General features: G+C 36.7%; 1 protein-coding gene across 1 annotated transcript in view; it reads right to left on the bottom strand.

The window, feature by feature from the left end:
* The window catches only part of LOC120515855 (collagen alpha-3(IX) chain-like), a 161,033-nt gene that overhangs the window by 68,116 nt on the left and 77,162 nt on the right, over positions 1-15,755 (bottom strand). Inside the window, exons 8-12 of the mRNA XM_039737189.1 lie at positions 10,114-10,209; positions 6,620-6,655; positions 4,178-4,249; positions 3,502-3,537; positions 1,659-1,694 (exon numbers count right to left, since the gene is read on the bottom strand). Of these exons, the coding sequence (XP_039593123.1) occupies positions 1,659-1,694; positions 3,502-3,537; positions 4,178-4,249; positions 6,620-6,655; positions 10,114-10,209 (276 nt within the window). The remainder of the gene's footprint in view (positions 1-1,658; positions 1,695-3,501; positions 3,538-4,177; positions 4,250-6,619; positions 6,656-10,113; positions 10,210-15,755) is intronic.

The following is a 15,755-nucleotide window of genomic DNA, read 5'->3' as shown; positions in this document are numbered from 1 at the left end:
TGTGCATAGTGTCTTTAAATGTTCCACCATTCCTTGTATCTTGTGGGTGAAGCCCCAGGAGGCGGGGCCATCCTGACATCACTGCTGCTGAGACCTCCTTCTGCCTTTATGTTGATCAAAGCAAATCCTTTTTGCTATTATTTTTTTTTATTAATATTTAGAAAATTCATTTTATAAAAATTATTTGTTTTGGTTTGTCTACAAACCAGAGATGTATGGTTACCATCACACATGTAAGGCATTTCTGATGTATTTTTGAACATTTAAAATCTTTTTGAACTTTGAAAGCCAGCTTCTCATTTTGGGACTGAGCAGGCCAAAGCCATCAATCAGGTTGGTAGAAAGGCCATTGCCGGGTAGGTCTATCAGAGTTTGGGCCTGCTTACAGAGTTTTACGGAGACTTCACACTCCTTTCGCCATGTCTGTGACTCCAAATAACAGCACCTACAAACCATGGAGTAGCTGCATGAACGACTCCACCAAAACAAACAAAACACCAAGCAAAGTAAATGAAAAAGAACAACTAAAAAAAACATTTAATGAAAAAAAAAAGTTCCAATGACTAAAACTGGATTTGGTCTTTTAGTTTTGAAACAAAGTCACATCTTTCAAACATTCAGAGTGCTAAATAACTGAAGACACCATTTCATAAACCTAATAAGAGCTATACAAATATTACATTAGAGTGACTGGGCATTGTGACTTCTCATTACGGTTTATAAGGGTTTGAAGCTACTATTATTTAACACATATTATATGTGAGCACATAATGCAGCATACCAATGTATAGGATGGTCCAGATCTAATTATGCAATTTTCATTACACTAACTTATTAAGTTTATTACATAGAAAATCACCCAAAAAATCCCGCACCATCGAGAAGTGTGCAAACTGACGACATGAAGAATCGCCTTCGCGACGAACTGGAATCATCCCCGCATAAATCAAAGTCATCTAGACAATCTGGATCTGCATAATTAGAATTGGACCAGCCTGTATATGTTTCTTAGATAAGACAGCATATTAATTATGACTAAAATAAGAGGTTAATTTTTGATAAATAAGTATCATAAAAATGATATGTTTCATGTTTGATTATAAGTTATCCATCCATCCAATTCCTGGACCCATTTATTAATTTATTTTTACCATCATAGATTGGGCTAATGGCAAACTTCTATTGTGTATTCCCGCCAGGAAGTGTCTGAGAAGATTGAACTGATTATTATTACTTGCAGATTACTCTAAGAAAGTGGCTCAGCCATTTAACAAAAAAGATAAGCTAAGTTAAAGTACTCCTGGTTTGTTTGTTTTAATACATATGAAAACATTTACTTAAAATAATAAATCGGACTCTGCAGCTGCATCAATAAAGTAGTACCACTTCCGGTTAGCGGAAATAGCTGAAAGTTGATAAACATTTACGTTTTGCACCTAAGACTTGTATGCAAAATTTGGTTGACCTAAGTGAAAGCATACTCAGGTTGTTGTGTTTATATATATACACACACAGACATAATTCCAAAAATGGTACTTTCAGACTCGGAGGTCTAAAATTTCGATATTCATCAAAATCTCTAAATCGAATTTTTGGACGATTCCAATACTTTCCCTATACTTCATATACGAGAAAGTAAAACAAAAAGAAAAACTTACAGGAGTGCCAGAAGTGCCGGGTAAGCCAGGTGGTCCCTGTGAAAAACATTTCAAACACAGATAATTAAAAATGAATGTAATATATAAACAGGTTAGTATCTAGTAGCAGCAGTAGTAGAAATAAAAGTAGTTCCTATAGAGACATGACAATAATAAAACACAAAAATAATTAGGTACACATAGCGTACAATATTATGTATGTGTGATGTATGTATGTATATCTACTACATAATAAAACACTTGGGTCTGTGTGTCCAGTTCCTCAGAGCAATCTGATTGGCCAGTTTGGTATTGATGTGATTGTTCAGTTTGGTTTTAGTGGGAGAGGAAGTGAGAGTGTGAGACTCACGAGGAGGAGTAAAAGCGTATGAGCCTACAAAGATGGCAAGTATAAAACCCTACAGGCAACACAGTATGAGGTGCAGTTTGTACAGAAGCGCACTCAGGAGAGGGAGCGTCAGTGAAGAAGTGTTCACACACACGCAAATTTGAAGGAAAGGCACTGAAGGTACACGTATGGCAAGAGATCACAAATATTTTTTAATTATTCTATTACCTGTCTTTCCATTAGAGAAGTTAATGCAACCGTGCCCAAACAACATACTAAGCAAACTATTCTATATTTTTAATTATTATTAGTTTTTTATGCAGTGCTGTATCTTTTTTTACAAAACAAAATGCCCATGGTCAGATTTTACGTGTGCTGTATTTAAAGAATTGGTTTAAACTTCAAATTACATTTAGTATATTGTGGAGTTGCTCATTTGATCATTGTGTTGCTGGATGGTCCTTGTTAGCTGTGTACAATATCAAATAAACATATGCAAGTGCTAATTAAAAAATATAATCTTTTTTTTTTTTTTGTCAGTTTGTCTTCGGACAGTTGGGTAAATATATTTGATGAGGTGAGTCACCACATGTAATCAGTTTCTTGTTTGCTTTTAATCTAAACTGCTGAAGTACGTGTCCCTTCACTGATCTGGATGAATGCATTCTCTTGACCTCCAATGTTTTTTAACAGCGTGCTCCTATTTCTTTGTGATCATTTGTAAACTTCTAGCAAATGTCAGGCATACAAGTGTACACAAAGAACACCAGCTGTTGAATTTTAAAGAAATAAAGTTCAAAATTAATGTGAGAGTCAAACACTGAAGAGAACTCCAGATCCTTTAATAAAATAAAAGCTGACACTTGTTACTTCAGGTATCTGCTTTTCCCATCCATCCATTTTTGGAAAACTGTTTTTTTTTTTTTTTGCTAATAATCGGTTAATGGGCACAAAGTAAGAAGGAACATCATTAAGCGCTTCATTCCATCTCAAAGGGACACATTTGTTTCATTATAGGCCTACAAGCTTCGATCCATGCATCCATTTAACCAATTTGTGAGTCTTGGAAAGTCAGAGCATATACCAGCAGCACTTGGGTACAATCCAGGAGCCATCCATGGGTGGGATGCAATTCCTTCAAAAAAGTCCTGTATTTCTTTTTACCTACAACATTATAAGCAGCTCTCTGGGTTTGGGAAGACTTAGTGTGTCTCAGAAGCACAAGGTAAAATAAAGGAGCCATAAAAGCTTTACAATTTTGTATTTTATTTCTTAATGATGACAGTGTAATCAGTGGTAGCTGTATAGTTTAGACCCTGACATTTATCTAAGATAACTGTGGTATTAAAAATAGAAAAACAACACATAAAAATATGGAAAGGAGTAACTAAAGCTCCATCAGATAGCAAACACTGTAGTCTTTCAAAACAGACCAAGTAAAAACAACCTACAGTATTATTTGAAAATAAACCATATGTAGAAAAACAACAAAAAAAGACAGAAAAGAAAACTTACACGTTCACCCCGAGGTCCTAATGGCCCCTGTAAACCCTGTAAATCAAATAAATATACAAATATGAGTATGATGGTTTATATCATTTGTGTTTAAGGCTGCAGATATTTTTTTCAGTAGCAAAATGGAGCTGAATATGTCCAAGCAGCATGGAGGTGCAAACGAATTCAACACTGGACAGCAGCCCATTACAGGGTACACTCAAGCACATATCTTTATTCATTCATAATAAGTCAGCTTAGAGGTGCCAGTTATATTAACACACACATTTTTAGATTTTTTTCATTGAAATTGCTAGACCTTGGGCAAAAAAAATAAAAAATCATGTGGACAAAGAGAGAACATACAAGCATTGACCAGGCTCGATATAGATCTGAGGTCACTCTAGGTCTGAACCAGCACCATTCTATTGCAGCGAACACTCACTCATTTTGAATACAACACATCTTTGAAATGTTGAAAAATAAAGCATTGTGTTAAAGGACACGGGGAGAAGAAGCAAACTCCATGCACACATAGTTTCCCTCCAGGATTTTAACTCAGTCCTTTGGAGTAGCTAATGTAATCACTGTGTACCGCATATAATTACTGTATATTGACATCATAAGCAATAAACTGTTGAAATTGTTTAGAAAACAATCTAAATTAAACATTAACTATTAGTTCAAAAATGTTTACATCAATTCCAGGAAGGCCTGGCAATCCTCTTTGTCCTGGAAGTCCAATTTCTCCTTTTTCTCCTTTAGGACCCTGAAATAAAATCATAAAATTCAGAGTTACTGAACATATTCATTTTAGGTCTATGTAAAATATTCTGAAACTGTCATAGGTACCATTGACATTCGTTTATGTTATTTTTTTTAAATTATCTATCTATGTATTTAACACACCCAGTTGTTGGATGCTGGAGCCTAACTTGGCAACTTTGCGTGAAAGCCAGGACACATCCCTGGATGAGACGTCTGTCCAGCGCAGGTCATACCGATAAACACAGGCACATTAGTAATTTAATTAACTAATTAACTTACTTCTACTATTACTAACCAGGCCATGATGGGATTTCTCTGTGACCACCACAAAAAAGAGCAGGGGGAGGAAATGGGCACAGTCACTAATGCAATCTCTGGTTCCCTTCTCAGTGTGGAGAACTAAACACCTGGCAGCTGGTTATGGCCTCATTATTAAGTGGCCGCTATCCCTGCTCATTCTGGTCAATCACAACCACCGTGATGGGGTTGTTATTTTATGACCACCTTCAAGGATGAAGTAGCAACCTTAATTCTAGAATGTGCTGTCCTAAGACAATAATCCTTTTATTTTTTTGTGTTTGATCTCCAGCTTTGCCTTTTGGCCGTGAACAATGTTTCCCTCAAGACCCTACACTTTTAACGTCTTCATTTATGTCTTTTCGCTGAACCCTGTAATACTACAGAATATATGAAAATATGCAGCAGTGACTAGGCTGGGATTTGAATCCAGACATAGAGTGTCTTCTGTACTGCTTATATGCTGTATTAAGTAAGCTATTATGTTTCCAGAAAATACTTAAGATCTCCTGTAACTGCAAAGTTCTTTTACAAAATTACAAATGACAAAATAAGTGCTTACCACATACATACAAAACAGGCATTTCTATCCAAGTTTCATATACTGTATGCATTTTTTGTACCTATTTAACAGTTTTTAAATTTCCATCAAGTAATACGTGCTTCTTCAAACTTATCGTTCAACTGCTCCCATATCATTTTTTGAGACCCAAATGAGTACCTGGACTATGCAGCCCACATCAACCCTGTCTTAGGATCCCTCATAAATGTTAAGAGCAAACTATGCTTGAATCATAGTATAGTTTGTAATCATTCTATCATTTCTCAAATCACATTGAGTTTTATTTGTTACATACACATTTTACATACAGTATGTTATGTAGTGAAATGCATAGATAGATAAATAGAACTTTAATTGACCCCATGGGGAAATTCGGCTTTATACAGAAGCTCTTTAGATAAATAAGTAAGTAAATAAATATACATACACATTGGTCTGAACACACACTGGCATGACTATAAAGCAAAAAAAATAAAAAAAAAGAAAAGTTCTGACTTGGCTGTCCCATTCACAGTGAGGCATTACGCACATGTATTGCTGTTGATATAAAGGAGCCCCTGTAGCATTTCTTGACACACTTCTGCTAAATAATTCATTTGCTGAACGTCCTCAGTGTTGGTGTGTCAGAGAGAGGATGTGCAGCATTGTTCATAATGGCACTCAGTTTTTTTTTAATTTTTTCCTTCACTATGACCTCTAGGGGGAACATAATTCAGCTTTTCATTTTAATTAGCTTGTTGATTTAGTGGGCCTCACTTGATGTGATGTTACCAGCCCAACATGCCACAGATTAAAAAAAAATTGCACTGGCCATCACAGAATTATAGAAGATGTGAAGGATGCAATCTCCTAAGGAAAAATGCCTGCTCTGCCCTTACTTATATAGTGTCTCTGTGTTCCGAGACCAGTCCAATCTGTCATTGATGTGGACCCCCAAATACTTGTAGGAGTGCACCAACTCTACATCCACTTCTTGAATAGTGACCAGGCATAAGGGTTCTTTGGTTTGGCGAAAGTCAAGTCAATAACCAGTTCCTTGGCTTTACTGATGTTAAGATGCAGACAATTCTATGCATCAAGAAACAAACTTCTCCCCCTGACACCTCTCTTTTGTCTCATCCTCTTTATAAATATAACCCATAACTGCAGAGTCATCTGAGAATTTCTGCAAGTGACGTGGAAGTTGCTCAACTTCAATGACTGTGCATCTATATACTATGCTATCAAAAAACAATAAAAATAATATGTATTTATAAATATCAAGAAAAGTCATTTATAGAATTAAAAAATATTTGATATATAATAACTAATTGAATAACTTAACAAGATTTAACAAAAGGACATAATGTGGTTGTTGACATGTTCCTTTTCAACTCTTTACTGTTTTCTTATGAGGATGCGTTTTATATACAAATATGCATATGTGCTTATTTTGTATTGAAATAATGAACTTTTATACTGTAGCTAACAACAAAAAATACATAAATAAAGAAAGATGTTGCTTAAACTCACTGGATGGCCAGGGGTGCCAGGAAGACCGGGTACACCCTAAAGGAAAACAAAAGCAGACATTAGTTGACCACGCAGTACACTTGTCTATGATGCAAATACACCCCTGGTTTTAGTCACACAACTCTAAAACCTTTCATGTGCAGATAAAACTGGCATTGAGTTACATATACAGTACAAAAGGTAAATATTATTGGCCAAAATACTGGTAAGTTGGTCTTAACTTCATTCCAGCTATTTTAAGATGTATGTAGGTACTGAAGGTTTTTCTTTCTATTTTTCATTGTGTGTCTTGTGTTTTACGTATCAGTTCATCAGACAGATGGGCTTCTGTTCTGTTTGTGAAGTGCAAAGTTTCCATGTTCCTTTTTCCTTGTTGCTGCAGTCTATGCACTTGTACTTCAAGATAAGCATTCATTGGTTGTCGGCTCTCATGCCTATCAATAAAGACCAGTTTGATTTTATCAGAATGAGTTGTAGACTAATTGGACTGAGGCGCTGGCTATGTCACATTACCTGGTCAGCTTCTCAGGAGTGTGCTGCAGACTACCTCCAAACTCGCTAAGAGTAGGTAAATTAAGGCCACAAATAACATCACTAGAAAAGTCATCTAATGTGATATAGCCTTTAGCTGTCAGATTTGCACAGACTCCAGCTTTATTTATTTTTCCCATGGGCTTTGTTAAGGATAATGTTTTTGGAGATGGAGAAGTCTTTTCATTTCTTCCCATCGAAAGCAAAATTTGAATTCAAATGGTGCTGTTAAGGCACATACTACTGTAAACTAAGGCAGGGCATTCATTAAGAAACAAGAGTGTGAGCAATGTTAGCATGTGCAGTTCAGCAGTCAGGCTATATTTAGTAAAAATAAAAAGCTGTGCAAAATGAACACCATTTATTTGTAGGGTATGGGTAAAAAATGAGCTATTTGACTTTACAATGGCTTCAGCAATAGTTGATTATGTTAATTTAGCATTTAAAATTCTAAAGTTAAAAGTATTAACCTATAACCTTATGGCAAAACATGCCAGTGTTTAAAAAAATAAATAAAATAACATTTAATTAGTAAAATCCATGCCAAGCTACAATCTGTGAATGGATCCATGTCTATGAAAAAAAAAACAAAATCTGAAGCATTAATGACCAGTATTCAGAAATTGACTGAATCAGACTGCAGACCTCAAAATGTAGTTGATGATAAAGTGTCGAGAGACATCATTCAGATAATAAATTTGGACAATTCTTAAATATTAACTTTACATTGGAAAATTATGTCATGTATAGACGATTCATATGAAAGAAGTCTTCACAGTTTGAGCAGCTAAAAAGTTGTAAAGCAGTGAAATTCACATGAGACGACTGGGCATCAATGAGCAACCAAAAGCACTTTGACAGTACAGGCGATCAAACAAGGCTAATTTAATGAGATTTTTACAATTGATTGCAATTAAAAAATTAAATCTTTTTATAGCTTCTTTACTTTCTGTATTAGCTGATGGCTTTGCATTCATCGGTCTGTGCCACCACATCTTACAAAAATCGAAGTATTCAGAATTATTTGTTGATGATGAATGGTGTGTGTGCATATACTGTATCTCAAATATTCAGACACTCCATCCTTCTGTCTGTCTGTCCCTCTGTCATCTATTTCTTTATCAGGATTGTTTTTTGCTTTTCATAATTAAGGAATGTTTCTATGGCAAGATGAAGAATAGAGGGAGCATGCTGGCCACACAGTTCTATTTATCTACTGTGCCTGAGGACCCTGACGTTCTTGGCTCTCCGATCCAAAGTCTTGGCAAGACCAACTTAATTAAATACAATCATGTGAAGCATGAAAACTAAGAAGTTTGATTTAGGATCATTTATGTTAGGTAGAATGCCCAGTGGAGCCCCTGCAGATTTTGTTTTTTTCTGTCCTCCCATCCAACTGACCTTCCCTTGTTTTGTTGTTACTTATTCTTTAATATTATTGACTAATCCTACTTGTTTTTCTTTTCTTGTTACTTTCTTTCTGTTATCATGTAAAGTACTTTGAGCTACTGTACGTTGTTGTATGAAATGTGCTAAATAAATAAATGTTGTTCTAGCATGTTATTTAATGAGTCCAAGGGCACCACACATAAATATTACATTATAAATGTAGGCATATAAGGATTGGTACTGTGTTTCAACATTTAGCTGTGTGGCATGTTGTAGCAGAACTAAGCTGTTGCTGTTGTGCCTTTCTTACTAAATATAATTAGTGGCAGTTAATATACTGCATCCTTTCTACACCTGTAACTAATGATGCAATGTGTAGTATGTATTAAATATAATCAAAACCTCACAGTGAATTACACCATACACAGTATATAGATTTACAAACTGTGGGGAACATCATCTTTGGGAGTGTTAACAGGTACCTGACATGGGATTAAAGGGAGAAGGATAAGGGTGTAACTTAGGAAATAACTACTTGTCTGTTTCTGCCTTTAATATGGTGGAACACCAGTCAGAAGATTTATGAAGTCCTTTCTGGAAGAACAATTCTGACTCTGCTTCTTCCGCCTGCCCGTCTATATAACCACAAAATGGACTCGAAGTCGGGATTCAAAGTGATTCCAGCTCCAATAGGGGTCAGACCTCAAGGATGCTATTACTGAACCTGGCAACTACATCGCCTAGACCTTTCTGAACTGCTGCTTTGGAACCTTTTTCTTTCATTTTCAACAGGCATCCTCTAAGAAAGATTGTGATAACAAAACAGATTTATTTTTTGTTTCATGTATTAGTACTTCAGTACTTCAACAGCATTTCTCTCTATTATAAAAAAAAATCTTGGAAGGCTTGAAAGGAGATACATGATTTTCTCGGACACACTTTAACGTCCCGTGAGACAAGGCAGCAGTAAGCCAGCAGCTGATCCGACTGCATCTCCTTAGCATACATTCAGCACCCAACCCACACAATGCAAGCAGCAGAAACTCAAGTGGCAAGAGGACAGCTACTGTACAGGCTTTTAAATGATCGATGAGCAGCGCAACAAGCAGAACACGCAGCTCGGTGGCAGCAGCAAGCCAGCAGCTGATTTGACCGCATTTCCTTAGCGTGCGTTCAGCCCAAACACGAAGTGGCTGGCGTGTAGTGCGCCCCAGAAGGAAACGGGTGAGAGAAGCGACTTGTGTAAAAAAGTTTAAACTAACATTAAAATTTTAAATAAGTTGTTTTTCTTTAATGTCTGAGTGTTTTGTTGCTACATCTGAGGTGTGTTTTAGGCTGGCAGTAGGCAGTGAGAGAAAAAATCATTTTTAAAAAAAAAAATGGGGTTGTTTTCTGCAAAATACACAATGAGTTGTTAATTTCTTAAATACTGGAATAATAATTCTCAATTATTTAGAGTTTTCATCAATTGACTAGCTTGGAGTTTTCTGAATTGATATCTAGTTAATTGTTAGCTGTTGTTCCAATGATTAAGTATTGAATTATAAAACTGTTGTTGAAACAGAGATACTTACATCGCGTCCTGGTTTGCCATCATCTCCTGGTGGCCCCTGGGGGCCAGGGGGACCTTGAGGACCTTCAGGACCTGGAACTGGTCCCCGTATGTCAGGCTACAGAGAGCAAACAGTAGAAATGTTAAGAAATATGAATATACATGTTCTCATTGAAACATAATAAAAATATTGAATATGTTACAATACAAGTTTAATTTAAAATAACGTCTCTTTTTATTCTGCATACGATGGTGCAATATGTGAAAGTGCATTGAATCACACACTGGGTACCTAAATATAAGAAAGTGTGAAATTACTTAACTAATAATGTAAAGAAAAATATATTTCTCCCCACTATAATCTTTACTTTGACGCTAGTGTACCATGCATATTTTTAATTACAATTATCTCCCTGCATTGTTTATTTTCTGAATATTCTTAACCCAATCTTGAATGGGAGACCAGTCCATTACACAGTATACCCATTCACGCACCCAACATTTGTAATTATGAGATGGTAAATCACAGTAATGAGACACTAAATGGAAATTATAGTACAATAAGACTTTTTTTTGGTGGATGGATACTGGATACTGATGCCAAGAATCCATACACGACCAACAATTTTATTTGTATGCAAACACACCTTTGACTGTTCCTGTACATATGTGGTGGACAAGAAAGTAATGCTTAGTCACTGTTATTGTTATTTAACACAATCAATATTGTTGAAATATGACGAGGAAACGATTATATAATAAAAGGATATGGAGTGAAACATTTGAAATATAGAATGGATTTAGACAATGGAATTGTTATTGTAAAGAGAGGATGAAAAAAAATGATGAAGGATTTAGAAAGAATAAATGGAAAAATTCAAAAACAAACTTTGTATCTCTGTTATGAAGCCGGAATATAGGGGCAGATAATTCTAAAAAGTTTGACATGATAAATTTTTAAAAATACATTTTGTTGATAGGTAGTACTGTATATGTGGAGCTATAAAAATACTGAGGTTCAAATTTTCAGCTTTTAAGCTTTGATGGATTTAGAGCTTTTAGGCATCTTTGAGTATGATTTGATAATTACCAGCGTCATGCATAATGTGTGTGCATGTGTCTGTGACATACATGATTCTGGGATGTAAAAAGCGTATTGCCGTCAAATGTGGTAGTTTTACTGTAAACTCCTAAATTGCTGGACATCTTCTGATTTTGAACAGAATCATTCACAAAACACTCTCTCTTTACTGAATGTAATTTCTTTCTTTAAGTAGTAGTGACCTTAAAGATTACATTTTGAAAGAAAGTTATAAATGGAGATTGAAAAAAAAGCATTTTTTGACATATGTTTATTTTTGATGAACTTTCCAAGGTTGTCTCTAGACGTTTATGTTATCATGTCAAGTTTTTCAGCCGATTAATGTGCATTGTTGACTTGCCGTTTGTGACTGCACTCCTGCTTTCTCTCTACCTATTAGATTTTTCTCTTATATCTTCATATACTACATATATACTGTATATTCTTGACAAAGGTCTGTGGACAACTGACCATCACTATATGAGCTTGTTAGAATTCCATTTCTAAAGCCATGAGCATTAATATGAAGTTGCAACAGCAACATTTACTCTTCTGGGAAGGCTTTACACAAGATTTTGGAGTGTGTCTGTGGAAATTTGAGCCCATTCAACCAAAGGAGCATTTGTGAGATCAGGTACTAATGAATTACAAGACCTGGCTCACAATCATCATTTTAATTCATTCCAAAGGTCTTCAATAGGATTGAGATCAAAGCTTTGTGCATGCCACTAAAGCTCCTCCATGTCTTTATGAACCTGGCTTTGTGAACAGAAGCAGTCATGCCAGAACAAAAAAGACCTTCCTCAAAGTTCTGCCACAAGGTTGAAAGCCTACATATATGTAAAATTTTTTGTGTGCTGTAGCATTATTAGCAGCCTTCACTGAAACCAAGGGTCCCAGCCCCAAACCCTGAAAAACAGTACCAAATATCCATTCTCCACCAAAATTTACAGTGCAGTCCAAAAAGCAGACATCTCTTGGCATCGGTCAAACCCAGATTCACCCATCAGAATACTAAACAGTGAAGTGTGATTCATCACACACTTTCACTGCTCCAGAGTCCAATGGTGATATGCTTTACACCACACCAGCTGACACTTTGCATTACACATAGTGATCTTAGGTTTGGGTGGAGCTGTTTGGCCATGGAAACCTCCTTCATGGAGCTCCAAAACCAAAGTTCTTATGCTGATGTTGTTTGGAACTCTGTTGTGAGTGATGAACTACAGCATACATTATTTTTACATGCTCTAGCACTCAGCAGCTCCACTTTCTGAGTTTGCATGGTGTACCTCTTTGTGGCACCTTGATGTTTCCACTTCACAATAACAACAATTACAGCTGACCAAAGCAGACCTAGCAGAGCAGAAATTTCACATATCAACTTGTGGCAAATTGGCATCCTATGACAGTGCCACATTTAAAGTCACTGAGCTCTTCATTATGGCCTATTCTAATGCTTGTGTTTGTCAATGGAGATTGCATGACTATGTGCTTGATTTTATACACTTGTTAACAAAGAAACACCTAAACTCAATAATTTGAAGTGGTGTCCACACACTTTTGGCAATATTACATACACAATAGCATTAGGAGTTTTCTACGTGGGAGAATTTTGGTGTGGACATCATTAGCCCCGCTCTTATGTGTCTTCTGCTACTTAAACAGTTGCCTGACAGGAAGTAGCCATTCATTGTGGACCTAACTTCTGAAGAGGAAGGATCTCCATGCACCTGGAAGCTACTCTACAGCTACAGCAGCTTACCATATGTCAGCTATAACGTTTATCCTTTATTCAACTAAACTGACTTTTCCTTCCAAAAACCAGGAGCACCAGCTCTTCTTTTGTTTCCTTAATGTTTATTCATAGTATATGTATGTTTGTGTGTGTGTGTGTGTGTGTAATGTGTATACACTACTGGTGAAAAGTATTACAATACCTGAGTTTGTCCAGGTTTTTTTAGATTTAATCAGTTGAAAAGCAATTAATTGGTGAAATGGTAAGGTTTAGGTTAGCAAAAACTGGAAAAAGGGAAATATCCAAATATTACAGATAGGCCTCCTTCAGGGAACAACTAATAGATTACAGCCTACACATGCTCAGCAGCAATTTAAGTAAATGAAGCCTAGCAAGTTGAAGCAAACAATTTGCACAGGTGTCCTAACTTCTGTTGATTACTTAAAAACCTTCTGTGTGTGTCTTAAAGCAGAGTTGGAAAAAACTGTGTTACTACTTGGACAATATTACATTGTAGAAAGTTCCACTGATAATGGCAAGAAAACGGAAATTAACAAAAGAAATGAGGCAGAGCATTAGTACCCTTTGAAGTGTATGCCATTCATTTTGAGAAATTGCAAAAAAAAAAAATCAAAATGTCAGAAAATGTGGTGGCCTACACAATCCAAAAGCAATTGGAAACTGAAAGAAGCTATGTTAGGAAGAGATCCGTCAGGGTCAAAGCCACAACCCAATCAGAAGACAAGTTTCTAAGGGTCACCAGCTTGTGTGATCACAGGCGCCTCACAACACAAGAGCTTCAAGCACAGCTTAACAGTGCAGGTCGAAATAAAGAAGTCTCAGTTTCTACTGTTAAGAGGAGACTCAGTCCAGTCTGCAGAAGTCCACAGCCAGTATTTCAAGGCCTTACTTTGTCCTTTAAGGAAAGGCTTTCTTACTGACACTCACCCTGCCAAACTTGCAGAACAAAGTAAAATATATATATATATATATATATACTATATATATATATACATATATATATATATATATATATATATACTGTATATATATATATATGTGTGTGTGTGTGTGTGTATATATGTATGTGTATATATATTGTGATGGAAGGCTGGGTCCCATGCCCGGCCAGGACGCCCCTGCAGCATATGTTCCGGGGGAGCAACCATGGACAGCTCAATACCTCCCCCAGGATGCTTGGTGGCAGCCTCCTGGGCCGACGATGATTCCCCAGCCTCCCGCCTGCCTCCATGGGAGATGGAGTCCTCCACTGCCTGGTTGGGAGCTGGGATGGCCGCTACGGGGTGCCGCAAGGAGTCAACAGCCTGGCTGGACAAGTCTTCAGCCCTACCCGGAAGTACAATTGGGACCAGGTGGTCAAGCACCTGGAACGCTTCCGGGTGGGCTATAAAAGGGGCCAGCCACCACCACTTGAGAGCCAGAGTCGGGAGGAGGAGGACTAAGCTTGATGAGGAGGAGTGGTGGACGAAGAGAGTGTTTTGTTGGTGTTGTGTTTTGCTTTGGGACTGTGTTGGGCTGTGTGACACGGGGAAGACGTGTCCCACGGCTGAAGAAAGAAATAAAGTCTGTTTATTTTGTACGTGCCTCTGCGTCAGTCTGTGCGGGGTCGGGCGCTATATAGCGCCTTATTATAATATATATATCTTGCTGTTTATACTTTCTTTACTTTTGTAGTGTTTTATTGTCAACTGTTTTAAGGAGGTGTAGAAGTAAGAGTTTTGTCATTTTATGACAACAGACTTGACTAAGACTTAGTTCACTTAGGGGCTAATTTCTGTTTCACAGATTTGGATGAGCAAATGAAGCTCTTGTCATCTCATCCACAGGGCTTGCAGCTTTGTTAGCCAGCAAGGCTGAATGGTTTTACCCCAGGACTAGTATTCCTGCTTCATCCGCTGGTCATATTATTTTGGAGAACAATTGGCAGCACATGTCATGCTTCCAGCAAACAATATTACTTTTTTGTGTGGCAGTGAGTCTGAACAATACCTCTGAGAATTTTTTCACCATCTATGACAAATGATTGTGTCATTTTTGGACAAATGTTTTAAATGAAAGTATTTTGAAATAGAAATGCCTGCAGTATTTGCCTCAAACATTATATAATTTGTTAATTACGACAGTTACTTATGAGCAGTGGGAGAAATCATCAAGTTATTGCCAAGTAGAATTCAAAAATTCAAATCTACCTTTAAGACACTTCAGACAAATAGATTATCAGCCTACTAATTATTCAGATCACTAAGCAGTTTCTCTTTGCATATTCTGTTACTAGCATTAAATATCAATTGGAATTCCAGAAATATGTTTGTTTATTCTAATTTCTCAAAGGTTTAGTAATTAACTGTAAGACTTAGGTAATCAGTTCATTAGAAAATGTGTGTCTGTAAATTGGAGTCAAGAGGCAAACTAACCGGCTAACAACGTGCAGGCAGACATTAAATTTCTATCTACAGTACGACACAATAAATCTGTAAACCTTTTACTGAATAATCCTATGTAGGCACCTTCTTCAAGAGCATTGTCTGAAAAGTGGAAACACATACGGTGTACAGAAACACATTTCACCTTGCATTCCTAATGCTGTGGACAGAGAAAACTTAAATGTATGCACTTCTGATGAGTAAGATAAGCACGTAAAATGTGCACTTTTTTTTCTTAAAACTGAATTGAAACAATAACCATAAACCGATTTGCATACAACATAACCTTCCTAGCCATTACACTTGGTTACTTGTCATTCTGTTAACCTTTGTGTAAAGCAGGAGGCCCAGTGGGGTATCTGTTTTGAGGGTCATTATGGAGGACTAAATGCTGCCACACT

The sequence above is a fragment of the Polypterus senegalus genome, chromosome 15 (assembly GCF_016835505.1).
Source record: "Polypterus senegalus isolate Bchr_013 chromosome 15, ASM1683550v1, whole genome shotgun sequence".
Lineage (NCBI taxonomy): Eukaryota > Metazoa > Chordata > Cladistia > Polypteriformes > Polypteridae > Polypterus > Polypterus senegalus.
Note: the sequence above shows the minus strand (reverse complement) of the source record. Positions and strands in the feature narration are given on the sequence as shown.